Source organism: Heterodontus francisci, chromosome 2 (genome assembly GCF_036365525.1).
Source record: "Heterodontus francisci isolate sHetFra1 chromosome 2, sHetFra1.hap1, whole genome shotgun sequence".
Lineage (NCBI taxonomy): Eukaryota > Metazoa > Chordata > Chondrichthyes > Heterodontiformes > Heterodontidae > Heterodontus > Heterodontus francisci.
In genome coordinates, this window is record NC_090372.1 from 13,561,864 (window position 1) to 13,584,969 (window position 23,106).

At 43.1% G+C, this 23,106-nt stretch overlaps 1 protein-coding gene across 20 annotated transcripts in view; it reads right to left on the minus strand.

Annotated features, from left to right (window-relative positions):
* Window positions 1-4,352: 4,352 nt before the first annotated feature.
* fars2 (phenylalanyl-tRNA synthetase 2, mitochondrial) overlaps window positions 4,353-23,106 on the minus strand; it is a 480,761-nt gene continuing 462,007 nt past the window's right edge. For 16 of the 20 annotated variants that reach the window (XM_068054478.1, XM_068054480.1, XM_068054481.1 and 13 more), the window contains one exon: window positions 4,353-7,043. In XM_068054478.1, coding sequence (XP_067910579.1) covers window positions 6,905-7,043 — 139 coding nt within the window. In that variant the 3' untranslated portion in view covers window positions 4,353-6,904. The remainder of the gene's footprint in view (window positions 7,044-23,106) is intronic. The other 4 variants (XM_068054467.1, XM_068054460.1, XM_068054464.1 and 1 more) reach the window with 3 other exon arrangements.

The following is a 23,106-nucleotide window of genomic DNA, read 5'->3' on the forward strand; positions in this document are numbered from 1 at the left end:
GTCTTTGGGCAACCATGATGAACCAGAAACTGGCTGCTTGATGACAAGGGATACCTGTTCTACCTGTGGCTCATGACCCACCTCCACCATCTGACCATGCAAGGGCAGTGTACCTATAAAGAGAGCCATGCAGCTACCAGCAACATCATGAAGCAAACTTCTGACATACTGAAGAATGGTTCCGCTGCCTGGACTGCTCAGGGGGAGCCCCCCAGTACTCACCACAGCGGGAGTCCAAGTTCATGGTGGTCTGCTGCATGCTCTACAATCTTGCTGTCATGAGGGCGCAGCCCTTGCCACCAGGCATTCGGAGATCACCTCGGGAGGAGGAGTAGAAAGAGAAGGCAAGGAGGAGGAATCTGGTACCCCTTCACTCCAGACGGGCTGTCCGTGAGTGGCTGCTGAGACTCTGGTTCCCCTAAGACTTCATCCTATCATCCCCATTGTTCCACAAATCCCCACCTTTCAATCCATCTGCTGGGTACGATCACAGCATTCTCTTGGCCAAAATCCTGAAATAAAAGCTGCCAATAAAAAAACCTTTCCATAACAACTTTATCCAAAAAAAATTCAATAATACATAAAATAATAATAAAACTAAACTAATCACATTTGAATGTTCCCTTAGTGCCTGTCTTATGGGTATCTTTGCCTGGTTTAGTGCTCCTACACGGTGCTATCCCAGTGGCTGCAGCATTGCTGGTGGAAGGCTGCTGATCTTCACTGAGGGAAATTACAGATAGTCTTGCAGGACGTCCTCGAGCACCTCTGGACCTTGAGGGCCAGGCTTTGGGCTGCACCACCTCGACAGCAGTCTGGGCTGGCTGGCTTAGAGGCAACAGCAAAGGCACTGGCAGAATGGTAGTGGTAGGAGCACAAATGCTGTCATCCTAAGTTTGTGCACCACGTAGCCACTGGCACTCCCTTGGGGCGGCTCCTCAGCAATCCTTGTAATCTGTTTGGAGGACGGCTTGCTGAACTGCTATGAGAGCCTGTAAGCCCCATTGAGCACTGAGATCTGCAGCCATGATGGCAGGGGTTTTAACCTGTATGACAGCAAGCATGGATTTCATGACCTCAGTCTGAGCTTCCACTGCAGTATTGAGACATTGGGTGGCTTCCACCTGCTCATCAGCTTTCTCCTGTACATTGTCCCATCTAAGGCCCCTGTAGCAGAAATCGTCTACGACCTCGCCCTGCCAGGACCAGGCCCATGACATGTCCTTTCCTCCTAGCCTGGCTCACTCATACCCAGTGATTGACCACATGCAGATCTTGATTTTATGCTCCCTTCTAAGGTACACAGCAGTGCCAGTATCTGAGCTAATGGCTGCAATTGTCAGATCAAATGGCAATGCTTCCTCATCAAAGGTCTGGTGTAGCTTCGCCCTTCCCCATGAGGCTGCTGTGGGTATCTGAAAGCAGAAATGCAGAAGGGGAAGATTAGCATGAGGGAAGCCGGGGTGTGATGGAAGGCAAGAAGCAGTGAGAGGTGGATGTGAGGCTGGCAGCATTGGAAGGTTGGGAGGGTGGGAGAGTGCCTGAATGTTGGGGCTGAGTCATGATTGCTCATAATTGCTGATGGATGAGTGATGGAGGTGTGGTGCATTGAGCAGCACTAGAGGTTGGTGCTGTGGTGAGTAGAGATGTTCTTTGAAGATGCATTCACTCACCTTAACCACTCATGTGAGGTCATTGAACTTCTTCCTGCACTTCTGTCAGGTCTTGGGGTCAGACTCATGATTTGACCTCACTGGCTGCCTGCTTCCGTTCCCTTCTCGGGGTTTGCCTTGAGGGCTTCCTGGCTCCTGTGGAAACATTGCTTCTCTCCCCCTTTCCACCTCCTATACTAAGGCCTCCAGTGCCGCATCGAAAAATCTGTGAGCCTTCTCTCTTATCTAGTCCTCCATTTGGTGTGCTTCTCCTTGTAGCCAATTTCTCCACAGATAGTCAGCAGCAGCTTCTGTATAATGAGTACAGGCAGCCTTTATGATGTGCAAGCTAGCTGCAGCACATGCTAGCTGCTGGGTCCCCTTTTGAATGTGCAGCCAGTTAGCAGCCTGTTCCCCACTGGGCTGTACGTTGCAATCATTGAAATGAGGAGGCAGCTCCAAGTTTGCGTGTTGCCTGTCTCAATGGAACGGAGCATGGGATAATGGCAGATTGTGACCCACATGCCTGAAAATGGACCTAATCCAATTTTTGCCCCTTTGTTTCTCTCAGTGCTGAATTTTATTTACATTTACAGTGTGTGGCCTACAAATGGTATGAAAACACTGTGTACCTGCGAGATTTGATAATGTTTACTATTAGAATCTATGGTATCTGGTTGAAGGATTTGTTAACCTAAATAAAAGGCTTGTGCAACAAAACTTTTCAAAACATCTTTTTTTATAATCGATGGGCTGAACGATAATTTAAGATATTATTACCCTGTGGAATAGGGAAGATGCATAATTCATTAATTAATAAAACAGCAAGTGAATTTGTAGTCATCAAAGTGCTGGCGATGGAATATTTCATCACTTTTATGTGCCAAAGAGGCAATTCTTTGATCCTTAACAACTTATATTGCCATTCACTGTCAATTTATCATTAGTTTTCTAACTTTGGAATCAGATTGCTCAAATTCTCTTATGACCATTATAACTGTAAAAGAGGGAAGATATTTATCCTCTAGACTGGGTTGGTCTGAACAACAACTTGTGTCTTCATAGCTTCATGTGCAAGAAGACATCTCAAAGTGTTTAGCATGAGAAGGAACCAAAAGCTTTGGCCAAGAGAAGGGTTTTAAAGAGGTGTTTAAAAGCAGGGAGAGAGTGACAAGGCAGAGGGAGAAAAATGCTTAAACACCCTCTACTGGATAACATAGAATAGAAATTCCTGAAGTGTGAAATGTTTCTACTCCACTGACAAGGACGGCACTTATTCGTGTCAAGACTGTACAGATTGGTAACCAATAACTATTTTTATTATTCTATTAAAATGCAAGCATTGAAGATAGAGAAGTCACATAATGGAAGTTCCTTTACCATCAGAGTATTTTCAGAAATGTTTATACCTATTATCAGCAGGAATCACTGAGCCTGCCCTACATTCGATTTCTTAACTCAATCTTCAAAGAACATGTAATGGCTTGCTTATTAACATAAATTTCAACCAACCTTATCCACATCAACTCATTAAATCTGTTCTCTTACAGTATTGCGCTGTTTAAAAATCCCAAATTTCCTTATTAGTTATTTTATTTTTTTAAACGTAAAGTAATGTAAAGCCTCAGTCCTGTGACCGTGAATTTGAAATGAAATTGATGGAGGTCACCATTAAACCAAGATTATACTTTATAGAATGTTCAATATAATTCCCTCCCTAGCTCTGTAACCTCCTGCAATCCGAGTCTGGCTTCTTGTTCAAATCCCCTTCTTCCATCCACCACTGACAGCTGTGCCTTTCAGCTGTCTAGGTCACACTCTCTGGAATTTCCTACCCCTAATTCCTTCCACCTCCTTTTCCTTTTTAAGGCTTTCCCTTAAACCCATCTCTTTAACCAAGGTTTTGATCTACTTTCCTAATCTTTTCCTCTTTGGTTCGCTGTTTGTTTTTCTGTGAGGTGTGTTGGAATATTTTCTATGTTAAAGGAACTATATAGATGCAAGTTGTTGTTGTAACAAACAGTGCCTGGAAATAAAAGGTCATATCTGTTCATAATTGTATTTTATATTTAGAGATACAGCACTGAAACAGGCCCTTCGTCCAACCGAGTCTGTGCCGACCATCAACCACCCATTTATACTAATCCTACATTAATCCCATATTCCTACCACATTCCCTCAATTCCCCTACCACCTACCTACACTAGGGGCAATTTACAACGGTCAATTTACCTGTTAACCTGCAAGTCTTTGGCTGTGGGAGGAAACCGGAGCACCCGGCAGAAACCCACGCAGTCACAGGGAGAACTTGCAAACTCCGCACAGGCAGTACCCTGAACCGAACCCAGGTCGCTGGAGCTGTGAGGCTGCGGTGCTAACCACTGCGCCACCCAATTCTAACATGTCGGAAAGTCAACAGAAATGAAAGGATTCTTACTGGTTGTTGTCCATTGATTTTCACAAAAAAATACCCCGTGGAATAGGTGGTGATTTCCCTAATTGTGGATACTATAAAGGTAATTAATGACTTCTGGTTTCTGAGTTTTACTGGCAAACCAATAAAATGCCACCAAGCACAACATTTAAAAATCTACATTAAAAACACAGATATAACAATTTGCATCTATGCTCTTTTCGGCATTTTGGATCTGATCCTCTCTCTATGTTAGTATGGGTATCTACTACCAAGTTTGAAAAGTATTTGAAATGCAAATTTTGTCTTTTTTTAATGACTGAAAAATTAACATTGAAAATGGACAGAATTCAGTGAAAATATAAAAAAGTTATAGACATTGAACCTTGGAAAAATGAAACACCAAAAACCAAAATACCTCATTTTTCTATTTACATTATCATCTCTCTAACAAAGAAAGGCATTTGCAAGCCTTTTTTTTTTTAACATAGCGACATTCCTTATGTATATGAACCCTGCCCATGGATTCCTCCCATATGCTTAATTTCCCATTTTGAGTCTAAGCTATCTTTTGAGCTTTAATTCCTCACCTGGAAAACAGTCATCTCTTGATACCATTGGCATTTCAACTGAAAAAATGGCTGAACAAGTTGCTTGGTGCACTTCATTCGACTAAATAACTATGGGTCATAGTTGGGCACAATTCTACAAATCTGATGCTGGGCTTGGATGACAATCTTAGTTGAAGGAGATGGATGGTCAACATGTGCAAAATATTATTTGTTCAAGATAGAGAAATTCCTACCAAAGTACACAATCTGTTTTCCCTAACTGTTGTCCTTCACACATCAAAGAATTGTCACCTAGTAGTGATTGAACAAAAAACAGACCTTTAGATCTGGCTCTTAAAGTCTGACTGAACTTCTTGACTTCAAATCTCTTTTATTGACCAGCCCAAATATGGGTGTTTAATAACTTCGACATAAAGTTGCTTTGCTGAACCTAAATATACCACTTAAGGGCTTCTTTTTGATGTTGACTCATGAAGTGGGTCCAGTAGAATGTTCCTTGATCCTCCTCCAAGACTTGCTTCCTGGCAATTGAAAATTCAGACCAAACAGTTGTTATTTGTTTTTGTTTAATAATAGGTTTACCAATTATCCAAGGCTGATAATAGATGAGGAACCATTTCAACATTTTGTTGTTCTTTGTGCAGTCCACATAATAATGGCAATTATACCAATGGCAATTTTCCAGGTGAAGAATTGAAGCTCAAAAGCTTTTGTAGACTCCAAGGGGGAAATGAAGCATATGCTCAACTTAGTACCAAATTGAGATCCCATAATGAATAAAAGTAAATTTGAGATTTGCGTATCTCTCTAATTTTGGGATATTCATTATTTATTACTCAGTAATGATGCAAATGTTGCATTTACTCCTGATAGAATCGAGTTAAAGTCCGCCAGCAAGTACGTCTGGAAGTACTTGGAAGAAAAATGCACAAGCATAATATAATTTCCTTCCACTGGTTATACACGTTTTTGGTAGAATATTTTCTAGCTGGCGTGGTAATATTTAGCACAGAAGTAGCTGCCCCTGTAATGGTCATCTTTTCCAGGGGCCAAAAGTCAAGTAGGGATTGCCTGCAAATAATACCAGATTGATTTGTACATCTGAGAGGATGTGACTTTTCTGACCAGCAGGTCATCCTCACAATCATCACAGCTCCTTGAGAAAAACTGGGGCAGAGTAGAGATAAGGGAAAAGAAACATGAGGATTTTCTTTTCATTGAGAAGAAAGAAGCTTCTACTATTGTTATGTATTTGGTGGACACGCAGGTCCTGATAGCTGTCGAAAGGGAAATAGACCTTTCTCTTGTAATGATAAAGTGGATTTTGAAAGTTGCGGATTATTTCTCAGATCAATCTGCAGAATTTTCTAACAATGGACAGAGTATTCGTCTCTGCAGGACAAGGGTCCTCATTTCCAGTGGGGTCCCGCAATCTCATGCTGTGACGTCCGCGGAAATCAGTGGAATCCCCAGAGAAATGGTGCAACTGGACAATTTCAGCTGTTTACACTGCTTCTCTGGAGTTTATGCTAATCTCCCACCAGAGTTATGGCACAGGATTGGAAGAACTGCCAAGGAAATTTAGGGCCACTACATACATCGGAGTAAAATGCTTAGATTTCAGTTGTCCATTTAGCAAACATATTTTAATATCTCAAAGGTGCTGAACTGCTTAAGATGATCATGCAATTGCATAAAAAATTGTGCTTCTTTTCTCATTATCTAGAAAGTAATAAGATCAAGTCCATTCATAACAGGATCAAACAACAGAGTCAACCTAAAGTAAAAGGCTCTTTAAGGCATAAGTGATCCTACTGGACTGTTTTTTAGGCCAAATTGACATATTTGTGTTCAGTTTTTTCCTGAATTGATTATTGCAATAATTTACTGCATATGAAGCAAATATTTCTGATGCTTTCCATACCAGAAAAGCTGCCATCAAGTTGCTTGATGTGGACACGATGTCAGTAGTAGCCTAATTTGGTCTGAGGAATGGATGACGCGCTTGGTACTTTTCTGAAGCAGCCTAACTCCTGGGAGCCAATTAACATGGACCACAGCATAAAACCTTTCCATTTTCCAATTGAAGGCTAGTGTCACACACACACATTACACACAAAAAGTATACATATCCAAAATGCTGAGCTTTACTAAAATCAAGTTTGGCCTTAATTGCAATCTCATTTGTATTTCATCATTTGTTGAGCATGACAAAAATTGACAGGCAGACTTCAGCTAAACCAGAAAAATTCACAATTTTGTTGATCTTAAAATCTGCCTTCTACTCCCATTTTCTCCACGGTCACTTTTTCAATTGCTCGATGAACGGTGCACACCTCTTCCTGTGTTAATGTTCGTTCCATGTGGCGGTAGATAATCCTGTAGCAGTGGCTGACCTTTTTAGTCCTAGACAGAGAAATAATCATCAGTTCATGAACTGCAAACGCAGGCTGGACACACCCAACCAACAAGAGGTTTACACATATAAAGGTACGGAGGTAGGGCGGGCAGGGGGGGGGGTGGGGGTGGGGAGCTATTTTGTTTCTAGTCCAGTCATGTGAATTCTACACAGCTTTGCTATAAACTGATTAATTATTCCAATCATCTGCATTTTTCCCTTCTTCACTGTGAATGTGAAGCTGCCAAGTAGGCATAGTGCTCAGAGTTTAGCCTTGCAAAGGCTGATTTATTATCCATCTGTACTTGCTCTTTGAATCTGTGCCCTAATTTTAGCACACCTGTTAATGCATTTGTGTCAAATTCCTCTGTACAATATTTGAACAATTTGTCAATCTATTTTAGCAGAGAAATTTCAACCACCCGTATCGTAAGGCTTACCAGTTCTTAACAGATCATTTTTTAAAATGAACTCAACTATGGTTTATTCTATATTTAGAGTTTTGTGCACTAAATAATGAAATTAAGTCACTTCTTTTTAAAAAAAATTTCTTTACTCCTTTCCCAATACTGAAAGAGGTTACTCCCACCAAAGTACAGCTGCTCACAAGTCCGATTGTACCTCACCCAGCAAGCAATTCTTCACTCATGAACCTGACAGTGAGGGCTGAATTTTACTAGCCCTCCGGCATTGGGGATTGTGGTTAGGGGGTGGGGGGGGGGGGGGCGGAAAATTCTTCCAGGAGAGGCCTGTCGCTACCCCGATGCTCGGTGGCATATTATAATGAATTTTAAAATATGCAAATAAACATACCTGGTCCTGACAGCTGTCCCACACCGATATTCCGGCTGCTGACCGGAACTCCCGTGCCTTCGGACGTCCGCATGGACATCTGAGGCGTGACATTGGTGGGGAGGGGGAAGCAGTGAAATTTTCAGGGGGGCGGGGGGGGGGAGCGGTGAAAACTCATTCAATTGGCTGAGGGGATTGGGAGAAGGGGTGAAGGGCAAAGAGTGCAAAGTTTGGGGTTGAAAGTTGGGGACCAGTAAAAATGGTTTCTTGGGGGTGAGTGGGAAATAAATATATTGTTTCATCATTGCAGGGGTGGACGAGGGGCTTTGATGTTTAATGAACTGATCTTATTCAAATAAAAGGTGATGGTGGCTTTAAAAATGCAAATAATCTGTCAGGGCTTGAAGCCCTTTAAAAATGGCGCCGGCACCTGTGCAGTGGATGCCGTTGCCGGGGATGAAGTGGTTGCCCCCCGCTACATCATTGGGGGAGGCCGCTCCTCCCCCTCTATTTAAATGAGCCTCTGTGCGAAATATCACGGGGGTTCAGCGACGGCCACTCCACGCAGGCTGGTGGCCGCAATTTGCAGTGCGTGGTTAGAATATGCGGCGCACCAGACTCCCTTTGCATACAGACTGAGTTTAATACGATGGGTACCAAACCTGATTAGACTTAATTCGCTCCTCTGTGGCACATCATCACCGACATGCAATTAAACCTAAACCTTCCTGGTGTGTATAACTCTACCCAGTCATTAGGGGAGCTGAAATAAGTTACCATATGGTAGTTACTTGATATATGGTTAGTTGAGTATTACTGGTACCTCAGAAAGTATCGTATAGGCTTTTTAACAAACTGGCATTAGATGAGACCTAGAAATATATCTAGTGATACTAACTTCATTAGACTATTAGGCATCTGGCTATACCTGTTATTGTCATATTGCCACGCAAATGAAAGATAGAACTAATGTATTTTTCTATTATCATTGTTAGGTGGTTCAAGATAAAGCCAGAATATACTAAAACCTTTGGTGTACTGCAACAACGAGTGAAACAAAATCTGCACCTTAACAGCAATACCAACTGATAGTTATCGCTACGTGCTCTCGCATGACAAAAGTAGTCTTTTGCACTGTGTTTAAACACACTTTGTTTAAACACACGTACAAAGGACTGATCACCGGTTTCTGACTGACAAGCAAGATCATTTTATATATATTCAGTGGTACAGCTGGGTGTTTGTATTTCTTTTTAAAAATTAATTTAGTATTAGAACTCAATGCCATAGAATGGGAAAGGCAAATGTGATCTATCATTTAAGATGAATATGGCGTTCCATTCATTTTTCTAATATTAAGGAAGTCTATAGACTTGATTTTAATCTAATTCTTCCTAAAGGGTGATGCCCAGAATGGGACACAATACTCCAGCTGAGGCCGAAGGCTGATCATAACTTCCTTGTTTTTGTACTCTATGCCTCGATTTATAAAGCCCAGGATCCCGATTGCTTTTTTCATCACTTTCTCAAACTGCCCTGCCACCACCTTCAACAATTTGTTCACATTTACCCCCAGGTTTCTCTGTTCCTGCAACACCTTTAGAATTGTACCCTTTAGAATTGTACCCTTTAGAATTGTACTCTTTAGTTTACATTACCTGTTAAAAAATAGTTATTATGAGCTTAGCTGGATAAACAATCAGAAGCGGTAATGATTTTAAACTGACAGTCAATATTTGTCAATCAATAACATGGAGCAAAATTGCAAGAAGGATAAACACCTTTCATTAGCAGTTTGTGCAGGGGTGTTTACATAGCTCCTAGCACATATGGGGGAAAAAATTACTTAAAATTTTCCACGTAATCTTTGAGGGCTGCAGTAGTAGTTCCATCAAACTGAAAAAAGTACCGAACATTTTAGAAATAAAGATAGAAAATGATTGAAATACGCAGTAGCTCTGGCAGCATCTGTGTAGCGAGAAACAGATTTAATGTTTCAGGTCGATGATATTTCATCATAACTGGGAAAAGTTAGAAATGTAATAGGTTTTAAGCAAGGGGAAGGTTGGAAAAAGAACAAAAGGGAAGGTCTGTGATCGGGTGGTAGACAGGACAGATTAAATGACAAGAGTTAGTCATGCAGGGCCAAAGGGAACAGTGATGAGGCAAGAAAAGAAACAAAGAAACAAAAGATGTGCCTAGAGCAGGTGAGCTGCCCTGTGAAAGCAAAAACAAGAAAAAAAACAAAACATGCAAAGAAAGGGAAATAATATGGGGGCAGAGATTATGGTCTGAAATGATTGACCCAATGTTAAGTCCAGAAGGCTGTAAAGTGCCGAATCAAAAGATGAGGTGCTGTTCCTCAAGCTCATATTGAGCTTCACTGGAACCCTGCAGTAAGCCGAGGGTAGAGAGATCAGCGTGAGAGCAAGGTGGAGAATTAAAATGACAGGCGATTGGTAGCTCGGGATCATGCTTGCACATTGAAGAGAAGTGTTCCATAAATCCATCACGCAATCTGCATTTGGTATCCCTTACTCAAAACCTATTACATTTCTAACTTTTCCCAGTTCTACCTGAAACGTTAACTCTGTTTCTCTCTCCACAGATGCTGCCAAACCTGCTGAGTACTTCCAGCACCTGTCTTTATTTCAGATTTCCAGCATCAGCAGTACTTTGCACTTAAGTCAGCTGAATGACCAAGGCCTGCAGTGCAGGTCCTACCAAGGTAGAAAAAAAATTAGGCAAATTAGACAGTAGTGACTGGGTGATGCCAAGTTTGGGTTTAAAATCTTGTAGATTGTAGGGAGAAGGAAAGACTGGGGGAAGTTAAGATGTTTCATAATAGAGTTCCTGAAGTCTAGGAGATAGTGTGAAGTATCTTAATTTCAACACGATGATCTTTTGGTAATACTAGTGTGTTGTAAATTTAAAAACCAATTTTTGCTGCTAGTACATGTCTAAGAACAGCAGGGACTAATTTTGTGTGCAGGATACACCGTAACCACACAAAAAAAGGGCAAAGATACGCAATGACTTTTGGGTACAATACCCATTTTTGGTGAGCACCTGAAACAAGAGGAAGCTCGCAAATAATTTGGTAATGTTGCATAAGTTTTGTACTAACACCTTCCATGTCATTTACCTGTCATTTTGCTGAATGTGCTTCCAGTTACCATCCGTATAAATGAACATCCAGAATTGTTAGGTTTGGAGCAGTATATGGAAAGTTTAAAGTGCTAGTAAGAAGGTTCATGCAGCTGCTTTGAGGCCATTCTGACTTGTCTTTGTATTATTGTCCTGTGAGACATCAGGATCTGATAAAGCTTTGAGGCAACTGATTAAAAAGATTTGTTCCCAGATGACCATTGACCAGAAACTGAACTGGAGTAGCCATATAAATACCGTGGCTACAACAGCAGGTCAGAGACTAGGAATCCTGCGGTGAGTAACTCACCTCCTGACTCACCAAAGCCTGTCCACCATCTAGAAGGCACAAGTCAGGAGTGTGATGGAATACTCTCCACTTGCCTGGATGAGTGCAGCTCCAACAACACTCAAGAAGCTCGACACCATCCAGGACAAAGCAGCCCGCTTGATTGGCACCCCACTCCACCACCAACGCACAGTGGCAGCAGTGTGTACCATCTACAAGATGCACTGCAGGAACACAGCAAGGCTCATTAGACAGCACCTTCCAAACCCACGACCTCTACCAACTAGAAGGACAAGGGCAGCAAATGCATGGGAACATCACCACCTGAAAGTTCCCCTCCAACTCACACACCATCCTGACTTGGAACTATATCGCCGTTCCTTCACTGTCGCTGGCTCAAAATCCTGGAACTCCCTTCGTAACAGCACTGTGGGTGTACCTACCACACATGGACTGCAGTGGTTCAAGAAGGCAGCTCACCACCACCTTCTCAAGGGCAATTAGGGATGTACAATAAATGCTGGCCTGGCCAGCGACGCCCACATCCCATGAATGAATAAAAAAAAATTATCCCTGAATTTTTTTTTCTGTTTTCATCTGATTGGCAGCCCTACTTTTGTGTCCATAGTGAATTTTGAGATTGTGTTTCCTATACCCAAGTCCAAATAATTTATGTAAAAGCAAAATACTGCAAATGCTGGAAATCTGAAATAAAAACAAGAAATGCTGGAAATACTCAGCAGGTCTGGCAGCATCTGTGGAGAGAGAAGCAGAGTTAACGTATCAGGTCTGTGACCCTTCATCAGAACTGATAAATATTAGAACTGTAAAAGGTTTAAGTAAGTAAAGCGGGGGTGGGGCAAAAGATAATAAAAGAGAAGGTGTTGATTGGACAAGGTCACAGAGAATAAATACTTTATATATGCAGACAACAAAAGTCACCCAGAACCAACCCCCTGGAGTACAACACATCCAGTCTTTCTCCAGTCTGAGGAACAGACATGTACCATAACTCTGTTTTCTGTCTGTCAACCAACTTTCTCCATGCTACTACATTTCCTATCATACCATACATCTGAATTATTTTTTAAATAAGCCACTTGTGAGAAAAGCTAACCAAAAAAGCTTTCTGGAAATGCATTCCCTTTATTGAACCAATTGGTCACTTCATCAAAAAATTCAAATAAATTTGTTAAACATGCCTTGTCTTTAACAAATCCATGTTGGCTGTTTTTGATTAACCCATGCATTTCCAGTTGCCCAATAACGTTATTTTGAATTATGGATTCTAAAAGGTTTCTCACACCTGACATTATGATAACTGGGTTATCCTTCTCTCCCTGGCTACTCTCCAGTCCCATGTCTCAACTTGCATATTTAAAGAAAGATTGAAAAGTTGTGGCCAAAGCCTCTGTTATTGCCTCTCTGACTTCTTTCAATAGCTTGGGCACGGAGAAGATTTAATAGTGAAACAGTTTTAAAGAAACATTAGATTCTATGATTTAATGGGATGCCAAATATAAAATGGAGTCCACTGGATAATTTTTATAAGGTCAAATAGTCAAAACTGTACATTATTTTGTACTTTTGCTGATGAAGTCAATAAAGATTTCAGGAGGGAAAGGAATGTATTTCACTGTCAGCACTGGTATTAAACAAGATTTCAACCTAAATACGGTGAACATTCCTTCTCTGTTACAAGATTATTTCAGCTGTGGTAAGACACTTAACTCATTTACTTTTAAATTCTTATTTATTTCATCACTTTATTTCCTTCATGGACCTTGGACAATTCAATGATTAAACTAGATGGAATAGACATCCAGTGCTCCAATTTACCCCACTCCATATAAAGGACTGAAAAAGTTGGCACCATGCTTCACGATATTACTGTAGTTACATTTATAGAAATAACTCTGCAACTGATACCCTGTACAAGCTCCAGAACTGGTTACTAACAATGCAGTAAATATTTTTACAATATATATTGAATACTTTAGTCTGAAACTACAGTCGTCATTGGCTCACAATTGCAACATGTCAAAATAATTACCAGCACAGATTATGACTCATGAGCTGGCAACAGGATCCCAGAATTCTGCTCCTTCTCTGGGGTGTCAAAGCAAAGTAAAACAAATTAGCTTTTTCTGTACCAGGTGTGCCCAAGCATACCAAAAAAACTGTATTATGTTTTTAAATCTGTTTCTTTGTATTGCCTCAAAAGAAAATTTCACCAAAAAGTCAGAAAGACTTTAGATGTGAAAATGGGCTCAGCGGATGCTGTTTGGGGGCCAAAATGGCATCCACTGCATGCACGCACCCTTCTGTTTTAAATCGCGACAGACAGCATATTGGTAAGGGTGATAGTGCATGCACCATCTCCTGCGGAAGTATGTAGAGCAGGCAGATCATAACATCAATCAGTGTGCATTTCAATAAAGATGTCCTCACTGAAATCTGCCACCTGTGGCAGCCAGAACTGCAACCTCAGAGTAGAGCAAGGACCACATTGCCTGTGGCTGTGATGGTAACAGTGGTGATGAAATGTTATGCTGCAAAATGAAGGTTTTATAATGGTTGCCAGGATACCAGGCATTAACCTGCATGATTCGTTGCCGATGGTTGCACAACAGCTGAACGTCGAGGGAGCTGAACCCCTTTCAGTTCTGGTATATGGCAGAGCTGATGTGCAGTGCTCGCAAAGTGATGTACGTGCAGTCAATGGCACCCTGCAACATGGGAACGTTGCAATCCTAGTAAAGCCACACGCTTGCTTCACCTACTGGTCTCTGGCAAAAGAGAATGAAATGTAATTAGCTCTCATTGAATAGAGAACCACAGCCACCTCCCTTACACAAAAGTGGATGGCAAACAGCAAGATGCTGTAAACTTCTCCAGTTCCCATTTTCGGGGCTATCCAGTTCCTCTCATCGGAACTCATCTCCCAACCTCTCACAAATAGCACACACTTGTCCTGGAGATAAAACTGTACGCGACATTAGGAGCTCAATGACAACTGACTGAATGCTTCTGGCAGCGAGCTCACAAATTCATGACAGCACTTCAGCCTTACATTAGCACTCAGTTCATATTTTAATTAGTTCCCATTTTTGTCTTGCATTCTAATGTTGTGATATGACAAGGGAGCTGCCATGTCAGGTAGAAACAACAGTCAAAAATAGCAAGCATGATAAACACCCAGGTTATGATAACAGGTACATAGTATCAACAAATACACACGAAAGTATGTAATATGTAAGAATTGCTTCCTATTTTACTTCCTAGAGATGTATACATACACCAACTTCAGAATGGAATCTGCTGCAGTGAATTGATGCCAAGTTGCATGGAGTCACCACACACCTCGCTTCTGGAGAAAGTTGCCAGCCCATGGGCTTTTCTACAACCATGATCATGTTGTGCTATCACTAATGTCCTTCAGGGCAGGAAATCTGCTGTCCTATCCTGTTCTGGTTTACACGTGACTACAGATCCACAGCAATGTCATTGACTCTGAAATGCCCTAGAAATGGTATAGCAAGCTACTCAGTTGGATCAAACCTCTACAGAGAAAAAAAGCACTGTCATTTCAGAGTAATTTACAGCACAGAAGGCCATTTGGCCCATTGAGTCTATGCTGGTTCTCCAAGGAGCTATCCAGTCAGTCCCACACCCCCGCTCGATCCCCGTAGCCCTGCATGTTTATTTCCTTCAAGTGGCCATCCAATTTCCTTTTGAAGTCATTGATTGTCTCTGCTTCCACCACCCTTGTGGGCAGCGAGTTCCAGGTCATTACCACCCGCTGCGTAAAAAAAGTGCTTCCTCGTATTCCCCCTGTATCCCTTTCCCAAAATCTTCAATCTGTGTCCCCTAGTCCTTGTATCATTAGTTAATGGGAACAGTTTTTCCTTGTCTAAGTTATCTAAGCCTGTCATAATCTTGTACACTTCTATTAAATCTCCCCTCAATCTCCTTTGTTCTAAGCAGAACCACCCCAGTTTTTCCAACCTAACCTTATAACTAAAATCCTCCATCCCTGGAACCATTCTGGTAAATCTCCTCTGCACCCTCTCAAGGACCCTCACATCCTTCCTGAAGTGTGGTGACCAGAACTGGACGCAATACTCCAGTTGGGACCGAACCAGAGTTTTATAAAGGTTCAGCATAACCTCCCTGCTTTTGTACTCTATGCCTCTATTTATGAAGCCCAAAATCCCATAAGCTTTACGAACCATTGTCTCAATATGTCCTGCCACCTTCAAAGATAGATGTACATGCACCCCCAGATCCCTCTGTCCTGCACACACTTTGGGGCTGGATTTTACAGCTCCCCTGATGTCGGGAGCTGTGGCGGAGTGAGGGGGGGGGGGGGGGGGGGGAGAACACTGGTGGGGAGGGCGGAGCAGATAAGTTTCTCAATGCTGGGTGGGGGAAGTGGGGTAAAACTAATTTCATTGGTCTACGGCGGGTTGGGAAGGGGGTAAAGATTAAAGTTGATGAACTTTGGAGGGGCGAAAGGTCGGGAGCACAAGGTAAGTGTTTTGGGGGAAGAGAGGGCTGGTTATTATTTCCATGGTTACTGGGTGGGGGGTGGTGGGAGAGGGTCAGGATAAATTTATTTCATTTTTTAAAAGCACTGCAGGCTGGATTTTATAAGCTTGCCGCCGATCTCGGGTAGACTGTCCACCCGGGTAGACTGCACGCCAGAGCTGCTGCGGTATTCAGCGCAGCAGCTCATTTAAATGGCCGGGGCAGAATGCGCCCCCCGCCCCCCCCCCAATGTCGTGGAGGGGGTGGGCGGTCCATCCCTGGCAACGGCGTCAGGCATCGACACCATTTTTAAAGGGCTTCGAGCCCTACATTACAATTAAAATTTTTACAGATACAGTGCTTTTAAAAAATGAAATAAATTTATCCTGACCCTCTCCCATACCCCCAATAACCATGGAAATAATAACCTGCCCTCTCCCCCACAAAACACTTACCTTGAGCTCCCGACCTTCCCCCCCAACTAAGTTTATCAACTTTCAACTTTGGCTGCATTTGCTGACAACATAACCACTAGGTGGTGCAGTACTGGCACTTGCACAAATGCAGCCTCATCGACTGAAACGACACTGTCTGTGATGTGTCTGGCAGTTGCCAGTAATAAAGATGGCGCTGCTCAATTTATCACAAAAAGCAAACATAGCCTTAAACCTAAGTCGCCACAGTGGCTGCGATCGCCGCCTCTATCCCATCCTCAACCGTACCCCTCTCCCTTCCGCGCCTGTCTGCTCACCGCTCGTTCCCCGCCTTGCTGCTTCTCCCCACTCAGCCACTTGCTTCCCGTTTCTCCCCACTGCCCCCCCCCCCACCAGCCGCTTGCTCCAGGTCTTGCCGGTTAAGGGCGAGTGGCCGAGGGGGAAGCGGCGGAGGGGGCAGGATGAAGCGACGATGCGGGAAGCGAGGGACATGGATGGGAGCGAGTGGCTGAGGGAAGGTAGCGGCGACAGCGAGCGGCTGAGGGAAGGCAGTGGCAAGGCAGGATGGAGCGGTGATGGCAGGAGGGAGCAGGGTACTGGTTGGGGGAATGGAGCCGGCAATTGCGGCTAAGGGTTGGTGAAGTCAGTGCGCGCAGACAAGCATTCATACTGGCAAGCTGGAAAATGTTTGCACGCACTGACAACGTCCGCAATCGCTCTGCGTTGTCAGGAGTCACTTAGTTAAACTTTACCCCTTCCCACTACCTGCTAGACCAATGAAATTAGTTTTACCCGGCTCCCCCACCTCCGCACTGAGAATCTGACCTGCTGCCCTCTCCCCACCAGTGTTCCGCCTTAGATCACCGGATGGCGACCCGAAGGCGCGGGAGTGCTGGCCACCGGCACCAATATGGCATCGAATGGACGGCGGGAGCGGGTAATTAATTAATTTTACGAAATTAACATATTTAAATTTTGGCCCCGTCGCCAAGCAACGGGATAGCCGACACAAGGCCTCGCCGCCACTGGCAATATCGGGCCGGACCTTGCTGGCGTCAAGGCTGGAGGCATTTTCCGCCCTCCCCCACCAACACCCCGATGTCGGGGGAACTGTAAAATTCAGCCCTGTATCTTTAAAAATGTAAATTGTAATTTAGGGCTCGAAGACCTTTAAAAATGGCATCAGTGCTTGCGCAGGGGTACCTGACGCCGTTGCCAGGGACGGATTGCCTGCACCCTGCACGTCAATGGGGGGGTGGTGGGGTGGGCGGTGGAGGCGGTTTACCCCAGCCATTCAAATGAGCTGCCGCGCTGAATTGCCATTTCTGAAGCTCGCTGCAGAGATTAGCGGCAAGCTTCTAAAATCCTGCCCTTTAGAACTGTGCCATTAAGTATATATTGCCACTCCCAACTCCTTCTGCAAAAATGCATCACCTCACACTTGTCAGCATTAAATTCCATCTCCCACCTGTCTGCCCATTCTCCTAGCCTATCTATATCCTGTTGCAGGCCATTCATGTCACCCTCACTGTTTGCCACACCTCCAGGTTTGGTATCATCAGAAAGTTTTGATATTCTACTCTGTATTTCAAGAGTCAAATCATTTATATATAGCAAAAAAAGCAATGGTCCCAGCACTGACCCATGAGGAATATCATCCTCCAGTCTGAAAAACAACCATTTACTACGACTCGCTGTTTTCTGTCCTTACGCCAATTTTTTTATCCAATTGGACAATGACCCTCCTCTTCCATGAGCCTCAATTTTATTAACCAACCTTTTATGTGGTACCTTATCAAATGCTTTTGTAAAATCCATATAAACAACATCCACCACATTCCCTTCATCAACCTTCTCTGTTACTTCATCAAAAATTAAATTAGATTGCTGCACCTATACCACATGGATTGCAGCAATTCAAGAAGGCAGCTCACCACCACCTTCTCAAGGACAATTAGGGATGGGCAATTTGCCAGTGGCGCTCACCTCCCAAAAATGAATAGAAAAAAATTGGAGTACAGCAAAATCGATTCTTCTATTTTTTTCCTCCATTTCCCCTCATGTGCATACTTAACAGAGTTACAAACTGATGGGAATCACTTTAATAACGTACTTGACTTTAAGTGACAGGCAGCCCATTGAGGTTGATTTCTGTTAATGATTACTATAGAAGAAAAATGAAAGTAAAGATGCTGTAAATTTAAAAGGACAGTAACATCACCCAGCAGAAGGATGAACAGAGTCAATGCCTTGAATAAAAAAATTCTACAGTAAGTGCTTGCAATTCTAATCTCAGGATTTTTCCTAAATAAACTATAGACTTCTTTGTTCAGATACATGTCAATTATTCTCACATAAGGAGCAGATACGGTCATTATTGACTGAATTCAGTCAAGATTAACAGCGATAGGATAATGTATCATTTTCTTGAGCTTACTTTTTATACATTTTGACTAAGTTTACCCCATTTTTCTGCAGTCTTACATATTTTCCTTGCCCACTGGGCCAGACAGCTGTGAAAGTGGGTACGTAGCCAATGTCACGATATGATCAGCATATGAACACTGCAAAGCAGGCCACTGCCAGTGTTATCTGTAGTGTCTTGACAGGAACTGCCTAGGTGTGACTTTCCGCTCGAATGACTACCCAATCTCTTCCTTACGAATCTGCTGTGACACGTCTAGCCTCGTTACCTCTTAACACAAAATAAATTGCGAACTGAGTTGAGTGGGCGCCAAGCTGTGTTCAGTCTGCTCCATGACTCTTACGTCACCACCATTCGACCTATCATGCCCATGCTGGCTCTTTGAAAGAGCTATTCAATTAATCCCACTACAAGGCAGTGCATTCCAGATCATAACAATACACTGCATAAAAGAAATTCTCTTATCTTCACCCCTTGTTCTTTTGTAAAATATGTTAAATGTGTGTTCTCTGGTTACTGACCTTTCTGCCACTAAAAACGGTTTCTCCTTATCTACTCTCTCAAAATCCCTCATCACTTTGAACATCTCTATTAAATCTCCCCTAAACTGGCTGTTCTCTAAGGAGAACAATCTCAGCTCCTCTAGCTCCGCCACATAACTGAAGTCCATCATTCTTGGTAGAATTCTAATAAATCCTCTCAGCAGCTTCTTCAAAGCCTTGACATTTTTGCTAAATTGTGCTAAAAGAGTAAAAAATTTTTTTTAAACTACTGTGAATTTATTAAAAATTGCCTTGTAATAATTGAAAATAACAACAGCAGTAGGCCATTTAGCCCCTCGAGCCTGCTCCGCCATTCAATAAGAACATGGTTCATCTAATTGTAGCCGTAACTCCACTTTCTTGTCTGCCCCCCATAACCCTCAACTCCCATGTAGATCAAAAATCTGTCGAACTCAACCTTGAATATATTCACTGACCCAGCCTCCACTGTTCTCTAGGGAAAGAATTCCAAAGATTTAAGACCCTCTGGGAGAAGAAACTCCTCCTCATCTCCTTCTTAAAAGGGAGACCACTTATTTTGAAACTGTGCCCCCAATTCTAGATGGCAGGAAACATCCTCTCAGCATCTACCCTGTCAAGCCCCCTCAGGATCATATATGTTTCAATAGGATCACCTCTCATTCTTCTAAACCTTTCCTCATAAAACAACCCCTTCATCCCAGGAATCCGCCGAGTGAACCTTCTCTGAACTGCTTCCAATGTAAGCATATCCCTCCTCAAGTAAGGAGACCAAAACCGTACGCAGTACTCTAGAAGTGGTCTCACCAATGCCCTTTACAGCTGTAGCAAGCCTTCCCAACATTTTTATTCCATCCTCCTTGCAATAAATGCCAACATTCCATTTGCCTTCCTAAATTTACTTCTTGTACCTGCATGCAGTGGGGGACCAGGTAGCTTTGTGGCTAGATGGCTAGTGTGTGGTTCAGAACGTCAACTGCATAGGTTGAATTCCCATTCCAGTCTGAGGAAGGTAATGGGAAACCACCGAGTATAGCCACTTCCTTAGACATGCTCATCTATTCTGTGTGGCGATCAAAGAGCAGATGACCTGCCTTTGAGCAGAACACCACCACGGCACCTGCATGCTAACCTTTCTGTGATTCATGTACAAGGACAACCAGATCCCTCTGTACCGCAGCATTCTGCAGTTTCTCTCCATGTAAACATTCTTCCTGCCGACGTGGACAACCTCACAGTTTCCCACATATCACTCCATCTGCCAAATTTTTGCCCACTCATTTAACCCATCTATATCTCTTTCCAGACACTTTGGCTGGGATTTTACAGGCCTCCCGAGGCGGGATTGGAGACGGGGAAGGCATAAAGAACCACAACGGGTGACGGGGGGCATCGGGGTGGAGGGCCCATCGCCCAGCAATCTTCCCGGGAGCGGAATAATCCGACGACGGCCTTCCCACCCAGAGGCCAATTGAGGCCCTTAAATGGCCTATTAAGGGCCTCCTCCCGCCGCTGCTGGGATCTTACCAGTGGTGGGGCGGATTGGGGGGGCACTGCCATGCGGGGAGGATGCCTTGTAAAATGAGGCACACTCCCTGCAGGCTTGGGGAAGTCCTTCCTTCGTGGACAATTTGTGGCCCACGGAGCACCCCCACCAGGACCAACTTTACCCCCCGGGGCCCCCCTCCCCCTGGACTGAACCACCAACCCTCACCCCCCACTTGCCAGGACCTTCCGGACTAGCCCCGGTGACCCCGGCTCACCTACCTCTGTTCTGGGGTTCCACCGCCCGGCCTGGGTCCAAGGCCTCTGCAGTACCGGCAATGGCCAGCGCTGCCGGTGGCGCTGCCGATACTGCTGAGCTGCTGGCCCTCTGATTGACCGGCAGCTCTTGGAGGTGGGATCCCCGTCCCTTTAAAGTCCACTCCACTAGTTACAGTTTGCCAAGCTGAAAATGTCCCACTTATCCTGATTCTCTGTTTCCTGTTAGTTAGCTGATCCTCAATCTATGTTAATATATTACCCCCAACACTATGAGTGCTTAATCCAGTGTAGTAACCTTTAATGCGGCACCTTATCGAATGCTTTTTGGAAATCCAAATACACTACATCTATTGGTTCCCCTTTATCCACCCTGCTTGTTACATCCTCAAAGAACTCTAATAAATTTGTCAAACATGATTTCCCTTTCATAAAACCATGTTGACTCTGCCTGATTGTATAATGATTTTCTAAACATCGTGCTACGACTTCCTTAATAATGGATTCTAGCATTTTCCTAATGACGGATGTTAGGCTAACTGGCCTATAGTTTCCTGCTTTCTGTTGCCCCCACCCTTTCTTGAACAGAGGTGTTACATTTTCAGTTTTCCAATCTGCTGGGACTTTTCCAGAGTCTAGGGAATTTGGAAAATTACAACCAATGCATTCACCATCTCTGCAGCAATTTCTTTTAAGACCCTAGGATCCAGACCATCGTTCCAGGGGACTCATCAGCCTTTAGGCCCATTAGTTTTCCTAGTACTTTTTCTCTAGTGATAGTGATTGTTTTAAGTTCTTCCCTCCCTTTTGTCTCCTGATTTTCTACTATTCTTGGGATGCTTTCTGTGTCTTCGACTGTGAAGACAGATACAAAATACTTGTTCAAAGTCTCTGCTATTTCCTTGTTTCCCATTATTAATTTTCCCAGTCTCATCTTCTAAGGGACCAACGCTTAATTTAGCTACTCTCTTCCAAGTTTATATATTTGTAGAAGTTCTTACTGTCTGTTTTTATATTTCTTGCCAGTTTACTCTAATTTCTCCCTTTTTTTTTTAAAGTCATCCTCTGCTGGTTTCAAAAATTTTCCCAATCTTCTGGCCTACCACTATTCTTTGCAGCATTGTACGCCTTTTCTTTCAATTGGTTACCATCCTTAACTTCCTTAGTTAGTCACAGAAGATGTATCCTTCTCATAGAGTCTTTCTTTCTCAATGGAATATATTTTTGTTAAGAGTTATGAAATATCTCCTTAAATGTCTGCCCCTGCTTCACTACTGTCTTACCATTTTAACTTATTTTCCCAGTCCACTTTAGCCAACTCTGTCTTCATACCCTTGTAATTGCCTTTGTTTAAGTTTAAGATACTAGTTTCAGACCTAAGCTTATCACCCTCAAACTAAATGTGAAGTTCTTCATGTTAAGATCACTCTTGCCTAGATGATCCTTTACGATGAGGTCATTTATTAATCCTGTCTCAATTCACATTACCAGGTCTAAAATAGCCTGCTCCCAGGTTGGTTCCAGAATGTAGTATTCTAAGAAACTGTCTGTAATACACTCTACGAACTCATCCTCCAGGCTATCTTTGCCAAATTAATTAGTCCAATCTATATGAAGATTAAAATCGCCCACGATTATTGCAGTACCTTTCCTACAAGCCCCCATTATTTCTTGATTTATACTCTGTCCTACAGTGTAGCTACTTTTAGGGGGCCTATAAACTACTCCCACCACTGACTTCTTTCCTTTGCTGTTTCTTATCTCCAACCAAACTGATTCTACATCTTGATCTTCTGAGCCAAGGTCATTTCTCACTACTGTACTGATCTCATCCTTATTAACAGAGCTAACCCATCTCCTTTTCCTTTCTTCCAATCTTTCCAAAATGTCAAATACCCTTTAATATTTAGTTTCCAGCCATGGTCACCTTGCAAACACATCTCTGCAATGGCTATCATATCATACCCATTTATTTCTATTTGTGCTGTCAATTCATCTAGCTTGTTACAAATGCAGTCTGCATTCAGATAAACAGCCTTTAATTCTGTCTTTTTACCATTTTTCCCTACTCTGACCTTATTTGCAGGTGCACTCTTATGTTTATATGCTCTGTCCCTTCCTGTCATTCTCTGGTTATCATTACCTGTATCGCTACCTTGCAATATTGCCTTG